Genomic DNA, 18,343 nt, shown 5'->3' with positions numbered 1-18,343 from the left:
TCTCAATGCATGGTTTATTAATTAGTCTGCTGTTGCTTGGCAGATGACTGTTCTTTTCATCTTGTAATTTTTTGATTGCATGCCAGATAACATGTATGAAACAGTGGAGACTGAAGTAAATACTATTTTTGCCTGGGGCACTGCTATTCTGCTAGGATGTTCGGGTGAAGCAATCTGGTCAGGAATTAAGTTGGAATTAAATTCTGTTGTTGTAATAGTTATCTTTAGTACACCACTTCAAATTTTTCTAATGTTACCTGGTGCTTAGGGTAGGGGCTGGAGTGCTGGAGGATTTTTCTCAATGTTCCTTCTTCACCCTCAGCTTTTGGCCATCCCTATGTATCTGTGCCCCAGGATTCTCAGAGGTCCATGTTCTTGCCACTTTCCCAGTGTAACCTGGTATATTGCTTATCACTAGGAGCAAGCTAGCCTATTTACAGGAAAGAGGGATATTTTTTTTTTTTGAAAGAGGGATATTTTTAATCATCTTGGTATAGTCTCAGTCTTGAGTGGGGATTGGAGACGACAGAGATCTTATGCATTTGGGGAAGCTAGGACTACATAATCCTAAATGAGACAGAAGCTCTCTTCCCTCAGCTATGAGCAAAAATGGTGATACTGCCATGTTGTGAGCAATCTAAAGATAAGAGTTCATACACAAGGACAGAGGTAAGAGAATTAAAGAATAGCAATACAAAGCCTCCTTGGCTGACCCAGACCCAAGTCTTACCTTACCTGTATCTTTTCATTTATATGAACTGAGAAATACTTTTGGTTTAGGCAACTCTTTTTACATTTCTTTTTTTTTTTAATTTTTATTTATTTATGATAGTCACACAGAGAGAGAGAGAGGCAGAGACACAGGCAGAGGGAGAAGCAGGCTCCATGCACCGGGAGCCCGACGTGGGATTCGATCCCGGGTCTCCAGGATCGCGCCCTGGGCCAAAGGCAGGCGCCAAACCACTGCGCCACCCAGGAATCCCTCTTTTTACATTTCTTGTTACATTTCTTGTTACTTACATTTCTTGTTACTTACAACTAAGAGCACCCTAAATGATAAAACCACCATGAGCTCTCATAATCTTCCCTTATAAGCAATGATAGTAAAGAAATGTATTAGGAGCCCTGGTTTCTGACGATATTGTGCAACTTGAACTAGCACCTTTGAAGCCAGGCGAGTGCCTGGGTCATCTTGTTCATCCAATGAGGGACGTCTGATAGGAAAATTATAATGCACCAATTTATAACACTACTGAATTGTACTAGAGCATTTTAGGCTGCATGATCTTTGAGATCTAAAGAGAATTTTGGATTATAAAATTCTTGCTTTAATAAAAATTCCTTAAACAGTGAAAAAAAAATAAAGAAATTTCACAGAAAGATAAAGATGCTGATACCTAATTTATCTGTATCCTCAATAACCCAGGGGATTTTGAAAATTAATGTCAGGGATTTTTATTCTTTAGTTTTGGCTATAAAGCCACCCAGTGAAATAGAACAATCATATTATGAGTTCTTACCTATAAAGGATGATATCTCAGTAGTTTATTACTTCAGTACAACTGGTAAATGTTAGTTGAAAAAAATTTTAAATGAAGTACAAGAAAGAAAAGATTAGGCCAAAACCTTGCTTGTCAGAGAAAACTATTGTATACATGATGATGAGTAATCTTTTATACATCATCTATGAAACATGTATTTGAACATACATGTATACAGACTTAAATTAGCTGGATATTATGAAGGTACAATACACATTTTCACTACACAATATGTACAATTCTTTCCTATCATTTTGGATCAATTCCTTACTTTCTATAACTCCATATTATAGGAACTTGGAGAAACTTATTCAAATCCCTATTTATTCCCAGTTTAAAAAATTACTCTCATTGTAAAATTTTTTTCTATTAAAATTGCTTTATCATACATTATTCTATATTTCCTGTAGGTATGCACATTTACATATGTATGTATATATTATATATACACATTATATATATAAAGTATATATTTAAATATATAATATATATAATATATATTATGACACTTGTCTAACAAACTTGTGTATTTTTCACTCCCAACAGAATGTATTGTTTTTGTAAGATAGAGACCAAGTAAAAAATCCTATCTTATGTAACCAATACATTTGATAAGATGTTTAGAGAAATTCAAGTTTTTTCCTTTCTTTGTATGACTGAGAGGATAAGGATAGAACTTGATAAAATTAAAGCCCTCCAAAAGCATCACAGATTCTGTCTAAGGAGGTCTGAATTGCACAAAGGCTTTAACTCTTAGAAATCAGTTAGATCCAAAGAACTTTGATGTCAATATGGAGACTAAAAAAACCAAAGTATTGTAATTTTGAGTTTTATTAAGAAAGTATTTTTCATTAGTAACCATTTCTGACACTTTGCAAATATTACAGTAAAACTCTGCCTTAACACACAGGGCAGGGGTAGAAAGTCAATTATGTAAAATGCAGTGTAACCAAAAACATTATCAGTTTGTACTGTCATTTAAAGTGCACATATGTGTATAGACACACACACACACACACACACACACACACACACACAGAGCTAAACTTAAACTGATGGTATACTGTATAGAAAGAGACCAAATGGTAAGAATTTAGCTTATCCTGCTTGAGATAGGACAAAGGATGGAAACCAATTCCAGCAAGGTTACAGCCAAATTCATGTAATTTCATATTGCAGTATTCCTTGATATCTATCCTACATTTCAAGTAAATTTTCCCACTTGAAGTGCTTATATTAAGATTACTTGCAGGATTCTTCCTCCAAATACATTTTTATATTGTTTTCTTGGTAGGGGGTGGGGAATGAGCTTAATAAAATTTTCAAATATGACACTTTTATACATTTTTAGTCATTTAGCAAAAAGTATTGAGCACCTGCACTGAGTTATGCAATGTCATGGTTTTGTAACTCAGCAATGAATGAAGCCCTTTCTCTCACTAAAGCTTATGTTAGAGTGGACATGGATTTAGGCACACTCATCATTGTATTTTTGTTACTTTTATAAGCCCTAGTACAATGATAATTAAGTCATGTGCAATGCCTGTTAAAGTTGTGACAAAACCCATTATGGAAACTCTCTTGCTAGATATCTCTGCTGTGTGGTCTGACTATTGCGAATACATTAAATTTTCATTAAAGAAATTCTTTTTCTACTATAAGAACTCTAGTGCATTGAAAATTTCAGTTCCTATTTGAGGACTTCAAAACAAATAGAACTGTTTTATAGAACTTCATTTCTGTATGGGTTCTCTGATGAAGGATAATCCTTACCATACTCTTCACTTTTATAGAATTTATCACCACTATGGACTCTCTGATGAATAAGTAGACCTGAGCTCCAACGGAAACCCTTACCACATGCATCACACTTGTATGGTTTCTCTCCTGTGTGGACTCTTTGATGAGCCTGAAGATTTGATCTCTGACTGAAGCCCTTTCCACATACCTCACATTTGTATGGTTTTTCCCCAGTGTGGACTCTGTGATGAGCCTGAAGACTTGAAAACCCGCTGAAACCCTTACCACATTGTTCACATTTATAGGGCCTCCCTTCTGTGTGGACCCTCTGATGTGCTTGAAGGCGTGAACTCTCACTGAAGCCCTTTGTGCATACTTCACATTTGTATGGTTTCCCTCCTGTGTGGACCCTCCGATGTGCTTCAAGGCGTGAACTCTGACTAAAGCCCTTCCCACACATCTCACATTTATATGGTTTCACTCTAGTGTGGACTCTCTGATGACCTTGAAGATATGCCCTCTGACTGAAGCCTTTCCCACATACCTCACATATATATGGTCTCTCTCCAGTGTGGACACTCTGATGGCTTTGAAGGTATGATCTCTGACTGAAGCTCTTACCACACTCATCACATTGGTATGGCTTCTCTCCTGTGTGGACTCTCTGATGGGCCAGAAGAGTTGAGGCCTTACTGAAGCCCTTACCACATTCACCACATTTATAGGGTTTCTCTCCTGTGTGAACTCTCTGATGAATTTGAAGATTAAAGCTCCAACTGAATCCCTTCCCACACTCCTCACATTTGAACGGTTTTTCTCCAGTGTGGACTCGCTGATGGCCTTGAAGGTGTGAACTCCGACTGAAGCCCTTCCCACACTCCTCACATTTGTATGGTTTCTCTCCAGTGTGAACTCTCTGATGGCCTTGAAGGTATGAATTGCGACTGAAGCCCTTCCCACACTCTTCACATTTATACGGTTTTTCTCCAGTGTGGACTCTCTGATGGGCTTGAAGGTATGAACTCCGACTAAATCCCTTGTCACACTCCTCACATTTATAAGGTTTCTCTCCTGTATGGACTCTCTGATGAACATTAAGAACTGATCTATGACTGAACCCTTTACCACATGCATTGCATTTATATGGCTTCTCTCCAGTGTGGACTCTCTGACGATCTTTAAGTTTTGAACTCCAATTGAAGCCATTCTCACAATCCTTGTAAGCTTTTTCTCCAATGTGAATTTTCTGATGACCTTGAAGATATGAATTTTGGTTGAAGCTGTTACCACATGCATAATGTTTATATGGTTGTTCCCTAGTGTGGACTATCTGAAGGTCCTGAAAATGTGAGGCCAGATTGAAGGCATTACCACATTCCTCAGAATTATAAGGAATCTCTTCCGTGTGAACTCTATGCTGAATGTTAAGATTTGAGCTACAAATAAAACCCTTCTCATATTCCACATTTGTGTATAGTTTCTCTTCAGTGTGGATTTTCTGGTGGACTTGAAGACAAGAACTCTGATTAAAGACATTCCCATTCTCCTCATATTCATGGGGTTTCTCCACAGTACAGACGCTAAAAATACTATTAAGGTCTAAGCTATGACTGAAGTCTTTCTCATAAATATTGCATGTACAGGATGTCTCTCCTATGTGAGTAAGTTCACAAGTGTTAAGAGAGGAGCACTGACTGAAGCTCTCACCATATCCACACTTACATGGCTTCTCTTCTGTAGGTTTTCTCTGATGGGACTGCAGATGTGAACTCTCAAAAACACAACCATCTCCTCTATGAACACTTTGATGAATACAAAGAGCTGAACTGTAACTACAGCCCTTTCTACACGGACTGTAGGTGTGGCCCTTCCCTTCTAATTCTAACTTCTGATAAACTTCTAAGCTGGAGTCATCACTGAAGGCTCTTCTGTACTCATTACAGGGGTAGGGCTTTTGCCCTATTTGTATTAAGTCTTGATTAAGCAAAGAAACCTTCATGATGTTCTCTCCACAGTCATGGCAGCTGTAATTTTCTTCTGTTCTGTGTACTCCCACACTATCATTGTGATGTGAGACCCAACTGGTGCTGTCACACTTACAGAAATTATTTTTCATCAAAATTTGCTGACATCTACACTGATAATTATGTGACTCTGTCAGATACATTTTCCTCCAAGAATGCTGGGCTCTCCAAGATGGAAATTCTTGGCTTTTTAGGCAATTGGAAACATCCTCTATATGAGTCAGTATACAGTTCTCATCTTCAGATATATGAATTGGCACTCCTGCCCAAACCTGGCAGGGGAAATCACCTTGTTTTTGCAAATGAGAAATATTCCCTTGAAATTTTTTCATGGAATCTTGACACTTGGTTATTAAACCACCTGCACCTTGTTGCCAGGTCTGCCAGGATGAAAGCTCCTTGGGAGAAATGTAGCCTAATCCCACTTCTTGATTACTCTTCATATTATGCTGACTCTTGGTTCCTATAATGATAAAGAGAATTTAGACATATGCACAAGTGAATGTTTTTATTCAGAAATTTCAAAATTTTACCCTTAGGTTATGACATGAAACTTCAACGAACTACAGGAAAATTCATGTTACTACTCCGAAGAATACTTAGAAAGTGGCTCTTCTTTGGTTATATCAGGAATACAAGTAGAACCCACATAATTCAGGCTATCTGTATGCCTGAAAATCAAGGCTTTGCAACACAACATGAAAACATCAAACATGGTGGCCCTGTTCAAAAGGCCTAGTAAAACCATATATGTATTAGCATGGGTTTATCATGGATTGTGTGGAGATCCCAAGGACAAACTAGAAGGGGATATTATCAAATTGGAAAGAATAGGATTCAAGTGGACAAATGCTTTTTGTCCTAATAACTTTTGCTTTTTTCTCTGGCATGTGGGTATGGGAATGCTTTTGTGTTAGGGCACAGTGTTAAATGCTGTGCACACAATGCTGTAAACACAGACCTCTATGCTTGAAGCATCATATGGCCTCTAATAAGCTATCTTCATGAGAATAATAAACTCTTCTAAGTCACTGTATGCCATATCCGTTTCAACTTTAAAAAAAATATTTTACAATTAGCAAAGGCTATTGTATAGGTCTGAATGTGAAGCACTGTGACAGAATTCAACTCCAAAGACAGAAAAAAATGGAGGTGGAGGGACGGAGCACAGCCAAGTTCCCTGGCACCTTTAGGTGTCCTTTGAAGCACACCATCAAAAACCAAAACTCAATGAACAATGACTTTGCGTTGTGTCCTTTTACTAGAAAGATACTTTAACATTTAGGGAATTTGAAGTACCAAAAGAAATGAAGAGAGGCACATTTGGGTGGAAATGATCTGTCACTTAGTTATTAACATTCAGCTTCCAAGCAGACAGTAAATCTTCATATCCTGGTAAGAAGTATTCTCCCTGTGGACACTGGATTCAACATGTACTTTTCTAACACCTGGCAGCACATCAATTCTCTACAGCATCCAGAAAAGAAAGCAGTAAAACAGGATTCTTTTCATACTTTCTTTTTTGTCTGTCCACACTGGAACATATTATCTACAAGGACAAGGACTTTATTTCCAGAAAGTAGGAGCTGCTCAATAAGCATATAATGAATAGATCACAGGGTGAGTCATTCTCGCTCTCAGAATTAAAAAGACATGTATATGTGTTGTTTTTCATGGGAAAGAAACTGGTGGTGGTAATTTTGCCACAAAGTTGAAAAACTGTGTAAGAGGTAGGGCTACACTTATGGGACCACCTGCTAATGAGAAAAGCAAAGGTCACAGGAATCTCTTGTGGATTGAGTCTTTTTCATTTTTAAAATAACTTCAAATAGTGTATTTTTTTTTGTATAAAATCTTATGGGTAGCCCCACATTATCCCCAACTTAAAAAAAAAAAAAAAAAAGAAAATGCCACACTGATGACTGGGTGGCACTAGGCTCTGGGGCACTACAGTGACTGCTTGGTAACACTTTCTGGCACATCCATACGTATTCCTCTCGGTACTTAAAAAAAATGCTAGTGGGGTGCCTGGGTGGGTCAGCCAGTTAAGTATCCAACTCTTGTTTCAGCTTAGGTCATGTTCTCATGGTTGTTAGATCGAGCCCCACATTAGACTTTGTGCTGGGCATGCAGCCTGCGTAAGAATCTCTCTCTCGGGTCGCCTGGGTGGCTCAGCGGTTGAGCATCTGCCTTTGGCTCAGGGCGTGATCCTGGAGTCCCAGGATCGAGTCCCACATCGGGCTCCTGCAAGGAGCCTGCTTCTCCCTCTGCCTGTGTCTCTGTCTCTCTCTGTGTATGTCTCTCATGAATCAATAAATAAAATCTTAAAAAAAAAAAATCTCTCTCTCTACCCTCTGACCTTCCCCCATACTCCCCCACCAAAAAAACTCACTTATTGGTGTCTCTGGCTTCTTAAAAGCCAAGCTTCCAGTTATCACATTAATATTTTAGCACCTAAAGATGAGGTGAAGGGACATACTGCAGGAGGCAGATAAAGTAAATAGCTTATGTGGAGAAGTTTGCCATCCAGCTAGAGTTCATAATGCTTACAGTCTTGTTTGGTATCATCAGAAACACTCAGTATACATCCATAAAGATATAGTTTAATATATCTTTTGGGACTGACATGGTGGCTTGAGGACATGAAAGTGGCTTGCTAGTCAAAAAACAGTTTTTTACAAAGCCATTTCAATAGAAATTTGTACATTTATGACATGACCCTTCTTATTTTTTTATTTATTTATGATAGGCACACAGTGAGAGAGAGAGAGAGGCAGAGACACAGGCAGAGGGAGAAGCAGGCTCCATGCACCAGGAGCCCGACGTGGGATTCGATCCCAGATCTCCAGGATTGCGCCTTGGGCCAAAGGCAGGCGCTAAACCGCTGCGCCACCCAGGGATCCCTGACATGACCCTTCTCAAATGTTTAAGAGATTAAAGTTTCATTTTGATGGTGGCTTTACAATGTTAAAGCAATGCAGGAATGGGGGAAAGGTCATTTCACCTAGTTTCAGGCTCTATGGAAAAGATCACACACTTAACAGTAACTTGAACTTCCTTTATCCAGTGGTGCATACCAAAACACCTTGTCATTTCCTTTCCTTCTCTCAGCATTTAAGTTCTATCTTAGTATCAAAGGCAGGGTACCAATGAGAAATTGTGTTAAGGAGCTCCAGTTGCGTAATTGGTTTGCATGTGGTATTTACATGAGAAATGATATTAAGTCATATTCATAAATGAACCTATTCGATGGAGAAAATATGCACTGCAAAAGAGCACTAAAAGATCTCATTTCAAGTAGGAAAGCTGAGAATTTATTTCATCTCTTTAGTGATCCTGCTTTAGAATTGAAGAAAGTCAGTCATTCCAGCATCCACCATGAACCAACTCAACAACAAAAATGTTACAGGTGTTGTAAACACCAAGTAACTCCTTTAAATTTAATAGTTAGCTAGTTAGTTAGTAATAGTTAATAATAAAGAATTAAAAGAAAAAAAAAACTCAATTTATGTTTTCCTTTTTCTCTCTTCCTTCAATAGAAGCTAGTCAAGAATATCAATTCAGATGACCCAGGCTGAGATGGCCCTGCATTCTTACTGACCATTAAGGCAGTAAGAGAAAGGAAGGCATTTTGCAGGCAGTAGAGGATACAGACAAATGCTTACACAGCTGGCTACTCTCCTCACCACATCTGAGACTTAGCTCTGTGAGAGTATATTTAACCGTTGGAGGATTTCTTGTGTCTTCACTGCTTTTCCTCACAACTGAATGAGTTTTTTTCTGTTTTGGAAGATTATTAGTTATTGATTCAATTTCCTTAACAGATTGTCAATTTCTTGTGTAAGTTTTGGCAAATTCTTTCATGGAATTGGTCCATTTCATCAAAGTTATCAAATGTGTGGGCATAGAGTTCATCCACAGTATTCCTTTTTTATCCTTTTAATGCCCATAGGACCCAAATTTCATGTCTGATATTAGTAATTTACATTCTCTCTCTTTTCTCCTTAGTTGGCCTGGCTAGATGCTTACTGATTTTAATTTTTCAAAGAATCAGTCTTTGTTTTCATTTTTTTTCTATTGGTTTCCTGTTTTCAATTTGATTTTTGCTCTAATTCTTATTATTTCTTTTCTCTCCTTCTTACTTTAGATTTATTTTTTTCTGTTTTTTATTTTTATTTTTTTGTATATTTTTTTATTGGAGTTCGATTTGCCAACCTATAGCATAACACCCAGTGCTCAACCCGTCTTCTTACTGTAGATTTAATTTGCTCTTCTTTTTCTCATTTTCTAAGGTAGGAGCTTAGATGGTTGATTTTATATCTCTCTTCTCTTCTAATATATGTCTTCAGTGCTTTAAATTTCTCTCCTAGCACTGCTTTCTCTGGATCCCACAAATTTTGATAAGTTGTGTTTTAATTTTCATTTAGTTCAAAATATTTTTAAAATTTCTCTCGAGATTCTACTTTAACTCATGTTAGAAGTGTGTGTTGAATCTCCATATATTTTGGGATTTCATTTCCCAGTTTAGTTTATTGATTTCCAGTATAATTTAACTGTGGTCTGAGAGCAGACATAGTATGATCTCTATTCTTTTAAATTTGGTAAGGTATGTCTTATGGCCCAGAGTGTGAATGTCCCATGTGAGCTTGAGAGGAACTCTACCTTTCTAATCTATCCCTGTTAAAAATGGCTCCAACACCCCTGCTTCATGCTACAATTTTAGAATCACAGTTTTTTTTTTTTTAAGATTATTTAGTTAGGGAATCCCTGGGTGGCGCAGGGGTTTGGCGCCTGCCTTTGGCCCAGGGTGCAATCCTGCAGACCCAGGATCGAATCCCACATCGGGCTCCCGGTGCATGGAGCCTGCTTCTCCCTCTGCCTGTGTCTCTGCCCCTCTCTCTGTATCTCTCATGAATAAAAAAAAAAAAAAAAAAAAAAAAGATTATTTATTCTTGACAGAGAGAGAGAGAGAGAGAGGCAGAGACTCAGGCAGAGGGAGAAGCAGGCTCCATGCAGGGAGCCCGATGCGGGACTCAATCCTGGGTCTCCAGGATCATGCCCCGGGCTGAAGGCAGTACTAAACCGCCAAGCCACCAGGGCTGCCCAGAATCACAGTTTTAATTCAGTCTGCAAGGGGAAACATATAATGTATGAAAAGAAGAATAGGTTATGTAGAGTGGGAGCAGAGGGGCAAATGCAGAAAACAAAGATGCCCCTTTATATTAGAATATAAAATTGGCCGGCTTATCACAGCCTGAGATCTGATGTTAGAACCACTATTAACAATCAAAAAAGTGGGATCCCTGGGTGGCACAGCGGTTTGGCGCCTGCCTTTGGCCCAGGGCGCAATCCTGGAGATCCGGGATCGAATCCCATGTCAGGCTCCCGGTGCATGGAGCCTGCTTCTCCCTCTGCCTGTGTCTCTGCCTCTCTCTCTCACTGTGTTCCTATCATAAATAAATAAAAATTAAAAAAAAAAAACAATCAAAAAAGTTATAAGAAAAAGAATAAACATATGTGTAATTAAAAAAAGAGATCTGTCATATTTTATTAGCAACATGCCATTTTCTCCACATCTTTCTTATGTCTTCTTTCTTATGAAGTTAGTTAAGGCAAACACAGTAAGTTTTTATTAAGAAGTTAGTTTTGGCAGGGAATTGTAATTCCAGATAAACATGTATGACACCTGTAAGATGTCACTAAATATTTATGAAAGGTTGTGTTATAACCTGAGGTTCAGGAGCACCTTGGTGGCTCAGTTGGTTAAGCATCCTAACTGGCTCAGATCATGAGCCAGGATGCTGGGATTGAGCCCCACATTAGGCTCTGTGCTCAGAGGGAGTTTGCTTCTCCCTCTACCTCCTGCTAATTAATGTGCTCTCTCTCTCTCAAATAAGTAAAATCTTAAAAAAAAACAAAAAACCAACAACTTGAGGTTTAGTTAAGGTTAACATATAAAATTTAATTATGGTTGCAGCAATTTTTAACACAGTGATGTTTGATATCCTGGTAAGCCAAAGGGAATTAAAATTATTGAAGAAACAGCCGAGAACAGCTGTCTAAGACCCAATGGAAGGAATAGGATGTTTCTCTGTTCAGTGCCAGGTAATAACCTAAAGGAAGCAGAATTAAAGATGAGGAATTCTTAGGGACTGTAAATTGAAAAAAAGAAGTTGTACTTCCAGGGTTCACATATCCTAAGGGAGAGAAAGAATCTATTCTAAGTGGTAATTTGTTCTTTATATTTTGTTTTTGTTTTTTTAAATTTTTATTTATTTATGATAGTCACACAGAGAGAGAGGCAGAGACATAGGCAGAGGGAGAAGCAGGCTCCATGCACCGGGAGCCCGACGTGGGATTCGATCCCGGGTCTCTAGGATCACGCCCTGGGCCAAAGGCAGGCGCTAAACCACTGCGCCACCCAGGGATCCCTGTTCTTTATATTTTGAAACTTTAGCCCATACAGGCATGAAACTAAGAGGTACAAACCTACCTGTTGACATTTTTCCACATTTCCATGTTTGAACTTTGCGTTTGAGCCTTGCTATTGTTTCATTATGAAGTTTATACCTTCTTCAAATATTTAGACCAGTCTTTTCTTTTCTTTTCTTTTTTAAGATTTTATTTATTAATGAGAGACACACAGAGAGAGGCAGAGACATAGGCAGAGGGAGAAGCAGGCTCCCTATGGGGAGCCTGATGCAGGATTCAATCCCAGGATCATGACCTGAGCCAAAGGCAGACCCAAAGGCAGATGCTCAATCACTGAGCCACCTGAGCCACCCAGGTGCCCCTAGACCAGTGGTTTTCATACTTTTTTGGCCATGTGCCCAAGTATATAATGTAACCCAGTACAGACGTATGTATATGTACATATCTGCACATCTGAAATAAGCATTTCATGCAGTGGTATCTTGACTGCAGTGCACCTCTGATATTTTCTGTTTTGTTTTTTTTTTTAATTGCATGCATAATCTACTAAATTGACTTTCAGCTTCACAAATGGTTTCTCACCATTAGTGTTCTCAGGCTGTTCTAGGTCATACATTCCAAATACATCCAACAATATCTCATAATCTGTTTTCAAAAGTACAGCCTTCCCTGCTGGTCATTATATTTGTCTTCTATTTGGAAAGTGATAAGCAAAATAATTTTACTTACTGTAAAACAAGACCAAAGTATTTTCAGAACACGTATTAGGCTCTTTCAGTATTGAAGCTTTCCTGCCTTCATAACACTAATCTATTTTTTAAAAAATGCCACAAGGGGCACCCGGATGGCCCAGTCAGTTAAGTGTCTACCTTCAGCTCAGGTCATGATTCTGGGGTCCTGGGATGGAGCCCCACATCTGGTTCCCTGCTCAATAGGGAGTTTGCTTCTCCCTCTTCCTTTGTCCCTCCCTCTGCTCTCACTCTTTCAAATAAATAAATAAATAAAATTTAAAAATTAGAAAAATGAAATGCCATTAGTTGACTGGTGGGCCAGACTTCTTTAGCATTATCTTTAAATAATCTCTCATAGAGATCTGATCTCCTTTTCTGTCCCATCTTCATTGTCACTCCCTACAGTGAAAAAGAACAACTGAGAAGTTGGTGTAATGAAATGAAATGAATAGTTTAGAAACTGTTATTTATTGACATCTTTCTCTTTCCTATTGTAAATGTAAAGATTTCTTCTATGAGGAGCCTGACAAAAGAGTGGTTATAAGAATACTAATTTTAGGGATGCCTGGGTGGCTCAGCAGTTAAGCATCTGCCTTTGGTTCAGGGCGTGATCCTGGAGTCCTAGGATCGAGTCCCACATCAGGCTCTCTGCAGCAAGCCTGCTTCTCCCTCTGCCTGTGTCTCTGCCTCTCTCTCTCTCTCTCTCTCTGGGTGTTTCTCATGAATAAATAAATAAAATCTTAAAAAAAAAAAAAGAATACTAATTTTAAAAATGTTTCTTTACCCAAATCAATTAAATCAGTTGCTATAGGCAAGAAAGCCAATGGGGGAGAATTATGTCTTTCTGGGTTGCAACTCCAAAGTTAAAGCTTAGTAAGGGTTGGGTTTTCTCTCTGAATCTTTGAATCACTAGGTAATTTATTCCACAGAAATAAAATCACTCTAGTATCCAAGGACATTTAGATTGAGGTTTCTATCACTGTACTTTCTGTATTATTAAAAAAGGGGGGAAGATAAACTAATGTCCATCAATTAAAAAATGGATAAATGATACATGTTATAGCACATATTGTAATATTCTATGCCATGATTTAAAAAAAGTTATAATCACTGACTGGTTGGGATTTCCCCAAGATATCATGAGAGAGAAAAATCAGTTTGTTAAAATTAGTTAATTAAATTAAATATTAGTATATTAAAAAATATAAAGAATGGAACGCCTGGGTGGCTCAGCAGTTAAGTGGTGCCTTCAGCCCAGGGTTTGATCCTGGAGACCCGGGATGGAGTCCCACATCGGGCTTCCTGCATGGAGCCTGCTTCTCTCTCTGCCTCTATGTCTCTGCCTCTCTCTGTGTCTCTCATTAATAAATAAATAAATTCTTAAAAAAAAATATATATATATATAAAGAATATATTATATCTAAAGAATGTATTATACCTAAATGCATCTTAAGAATGTATTTTATCTAAAATTATATTGTATAATCTGTAACCTTGAATCTTAACTGAGATGGCAGCAAAACACTATAGAAGTGAAATAAGTTGCTTTGAAAATTTTTACTGAAAAAAAAAAAATTAAAAAAAAAAAATTTTTACTGACTTTTGCCTACCCAGGAGCACTCTTAGCTACACAGCTGTCAGAGTCTTGAGGACCCCAGAAATATTACTAAAATGTTTGGACATAAATGACAAACTTGAAAATTCTACGCTGAAAAGAAAAATACAGGCCAATATCTCTGATGAACATAGATGCAATGTAAAAATCCTTAACAAAACATTATCAAGCTGAATTCAACAATACATTAGAAAGATCATACACCATGATCAAGTGGGATTTATCCCAGGAATGCAAGGATGGTTTGACATTCTCAAATCAGTCAATATGATATACCACATTAACAAAATAAAGGATAAAAATTATATGATCAACTTGGGACACCTAGGTGGATCAGTAGGATAAGCAGCAGCCTTCAGCTCAGGTCATGATCCCAGGATCCTGGGATCAAGTCCTGAGTCAGGCTCCCTGCTCAGTGAGAGTCTGCTTCTCCCTCTGTCCTTACCCCCACTCATGCTCACTCTCTCTCACAAATAAATAAAATCTTTAAAAAATCATATGATCATCTTAACAGATGCATAACAAGCATCTGACAAAATTCAACAACCATTCATTATAAAAATTCTCAACAAAGTGAGTATAAAGGGAATGTACTTCAACATAATAAAGGCCATATATGAAAAACCCATAGATAATATGATATGGTAAAACAAAACTCAGGAACAAGATAAGGATGTCTAGTCTCACATGTTTTATACAGATTTAGAGAAATTAGGCAAGAAAAAGAAATAAAAGGCATTCAAATTGGAAAGGAAGAAAAATTGTCACTGTATTTACACATAACATGATATTATATATAGAACCCTAAAGACTCCACACACAAAATAACTGTTAGAATAAATGAATTCAGTAAAGTTGTAGAATAAAATATCAATACACAAAAATTTGGACATTTCTTTAAACTAATAACAAACTATCAGAAAAAGAAATTAGGAAAACAATCACATTTACAACTACATCAAAAAGAATAAAAAATCCACAAAAAAATTTAACCAAGGAAGTGTAAGACCTATATGTTGGAAAAATGACAAGACACAAAATTAATGAAAACAAGAATTAATGAAAGAAATAGAAGAAGACACAAATAAATGGAAATATATTTGTGCTCACAGATTGGAAGAATTAATATTGTTAAAATGTCCATATTATTCAGGGCAATCTACAAATTCAATGCACTCCCTATCAAAATTCCAATGGTTCTTTTCTTTTTTTAAAAAAAATTTTTATTTATTTATTCATGAGAGACAGAGAGAGAGAGGCCGAGACACAGGCAGAGGGAGAAGCAGGCTCCACGCAGGGAGCCTGATATGGGACTCGATTCTGGGACTCCAGGATCATGCCGAAGGCAGGCGCCAAACTGCTGAGCCACCCAGGGATACCTTCCAATGGTTATTTTCCACAGCAAACAACCCCAAAATTTGTATGACAAAAGACGCCAAAGCAATCTTGAGAAAGAACAAACTAGAGGCATCATACTCCTGTTATTTCAAACTATATTATAACACAACAGTAAGTAAAACAATATGGTACTGGGATAAAAACAGACACATAGATCTATTCTAGAGAACAGAGCCCAGAAATAAACCCATGCTTATATGGTCAATTCATTTACAACAAAGGAACAAGAATATGTAGTAGGGAAAAAAGTCTCCTCAACAAACGGTGTTGGGAAAACTGGTCAGCCACATGCAAAAGTATGAAACTAAACCACTTTCTCAGACCATACAAAAAATTAACTCGAAATGGATTAAAGACTCGAACATAAGACTAAAACCAGGGACGCCTGGGTGGCTCAGTGGTTTAGTGCCTGCCTTCAGCCCAGGGCGTGATCCTGGAGACCCGGGATCGAGTCCCACGTCGGACTCCCTGCATGGAGCCTGCTTCTCCCTCTGCCTGTGTCTCTGCCTCTCTCTCTCTCTGTCTCTCATGAATAAATAAATAAAATCTTTAAAAAAAAAAAAGACTAAAACCATAAAACTCCTAGAAGAAAACACAGGCAATAAGCTCCTTGACATGGGTCTTGGCAATAATTTTTTTAATCTGACACCAAAAGATAAAGCAACAAAAGCAAGAATAAAATGTGGACCTGCATGAAACTAAAAAGCTTTTGCACAGCAAAGTAAATCTTCAACAAAATACAAAGGCAACCTACTGAATGGAAGAAAATAATTGTAAATCATAAGCTGATAAGGGGCTAAAATACAAAATATATGAATAACTCCTATAACTCAATAGCAAAAAAGCCCCAAACAATTCAATTAGAAAATAGGCGGAAGATCTGAATAGACATTTTTCAAAAAAAGACATACAGATGGCCAACAGACATGAAAAGATATTCAACATCACTCATAATCAGGGAAATGCAAAATCAAAACCATAATGAGATACCATCTCATACTTGTTACAATGGCCAGTATCAAAAAGACGCAAGAGAAAAGGTGTTGGCCAGGATGCACAGTAAAGGGAATCCTCACACACTGTTTGTGGGAATGGAAATTTGTGCAATCACTACAGAAAACAGTATGGAGTTTCTCAAAAAATTTTAAAAAAGAACTATCATATGATCTAGTAATCCCACTTCTCAGTACTTATCTGAAGAAAATGAAAACACTAATTTGAAAAGATATACATACCCCCATGTTCATTGCAGCATTATTTACTTCATTATAGTGAAGATATGGAAACAACCTAAGTGTCCATCAATAGATGAATGGAGATAGATAGATGATAGATAGATAGATGATAGACAGATAGATAGATAGATAGATAGATAGATAGATAGATAGATAGATAGAGATGGTGTGGTATTACTTGGCCACAAGACAAAATGAAATCATGCCATTTGCAACAACATGGATAGACTTCGAGGGCATTATGCTAAGTGAAACAAGTCAGAGAAAGACAAACACAGTATGATCTCTTTTATATGTAGGTTAAAATACAACAATATGATACCCAGCTTACGGATACAGAGAACAGACTAATGGTTTCAAGAGGAGAGGGTTAGGGGTGAGAAAAATAGTTGAACCGATAGTTTTGGTGTTCCCTTTTTTTTTTTTAAGTTTAAAGAAATTGAATAAGAAGTTTAAGAAAACTGTAGCTAGGTCAAGGGACTCTTAAAGGTGATAGAGGATAAGAGGATGAAAAGAAAGGACAGAATGGAAAGATAAGAAAGCTGGGTATTTGACTAAGGAAGTTAATGTAAGAGTGTCTCAGTTGGAACTGCTGCATGGGAAGGACCAGTTATGATGCTGGCATTGATCACTTTTGATACTGACTTTAGTGACTGGCTATTCTTAATCTTTTAAGAATAATGGCTACCTATACTCAAGGACACCTACACAATTAGAATTAGGACAGGCCTCCATCAGAAAACAGCATTCTAGAGTATCCTTCAACTGTGCAGATTTATTCTATGCCTACCAGCTGTTCCAGAGGACTGAAGACAGTGAGGACCGTGCATCTATTAATGAATTCATTCATTGAAGGCAAAGAGAAAAAAAAAGCAAGTAACCTGAAGCAGAAGCATCATCATGATGGGTCTGATGGGCAGCTATGGGGCAGTGTAGAACTGAATGAATGGATGGAAATAAACAATTACAGATAAATATGGAAAGCCAGAGGAGGTTGAGGGGACAGACCCCCTAAGGCCTGACATGTTCTGACTCACATCTTATGAGAGGTTACCATGGGACAGTTCTTACCTATATATCCATCTCTCTGGGTTTCTGTCTCCATCATCAAAAGCTTTTCTTCCCTCTCCAGTTGGAATATAAGCTCTGGTTTGTAGAACTGATTCCCTGTAGAAAAGCAAGGAGAGCAAAAGTTTTAAGTTTTGATGAAGTCCAATTGATCCTTTTTTTTTTTTCCTTTTCTGAATCATGCTGTTGGTGCCGAAGTACTGTTTGCCTAACCCATGGTCATGAAGATCTTCTTCTGTTTCCTTTTAGAAGTTTCACACTTTTCCATTTTCCATTAAGTCTATTATCCACTTACGAGTCAATTTCTTAGTGAGATGTGAGGCATGGGTATAGATTTCTGCATACAAAAGTCCAACGTTTTAGCACCCTCTGTTGAAAAGACTATAGTTTCTCCACTAAATTGCTGTGGCACTTGTAATACATCTAAAATAGTTTCATGATGGCTTCTTCCATATCACTACGATGAGCAAATCCACTAAAAATTGTTCAGGATTGCAGTTTGTTTCCTCATCCCCCTCCCACTATACCTAACACTAAGAGGATACAGTTACATGCTGTA

The 18,343-nt window shown here is 37.7% G+C and overlaps 1 protein-coding gene across 4 annotated transcripts in view; it reads right to left on the bottom strand.

Annotated features, from left to right (window-relative positions):
- Positions 1-2,011: 2,011 nt before the first annotated feature.
- The window catches only part of ZNF112 (zinc finger protein 112), a 43,227-nt gene continuing 26,895 nt past the window's right edge, over positions 2,012-18,343 (bottom strand). For all 4 annotated transcript variants that reach the window (XM_041746104.1, XM_041746105.1, XM_041746103.1 and 1 more), the window contains 2 exons: positions 17,788-17,883; positions 2,012-5,768 (listed from right to left, as the gene is read on the bottom strand). In XM_041746104.1, coding sequence (XP_041602038.1) covers positions 3,265-5,768; positions 17,788-17,883 — 2,600 coding nt within the window. In that variant the 3' untranslated portion in view covers positions 2,012-3,264. The remainder of the gene's footprint in view (positions 5,769-17,787; positions 17,884-18,343) is intronic.

Source organism: Vulpes lagopus, chromosome 2 (assembly GCF_018345385.1).
Source record: "Vulpes lagopus strain Blue_001 chromosome 2, ASM1834538v1, whole genome shotgun sequence".
Lineage (NCBI taxonomy): Eukaryota > Metazoa > Chordata > Mammalia > Carnivora > Canidae > Vulpes > Vulpes lagopus.
This window is presented reverse-complemented; position numbering and strand designations above follow the sequence as displayed.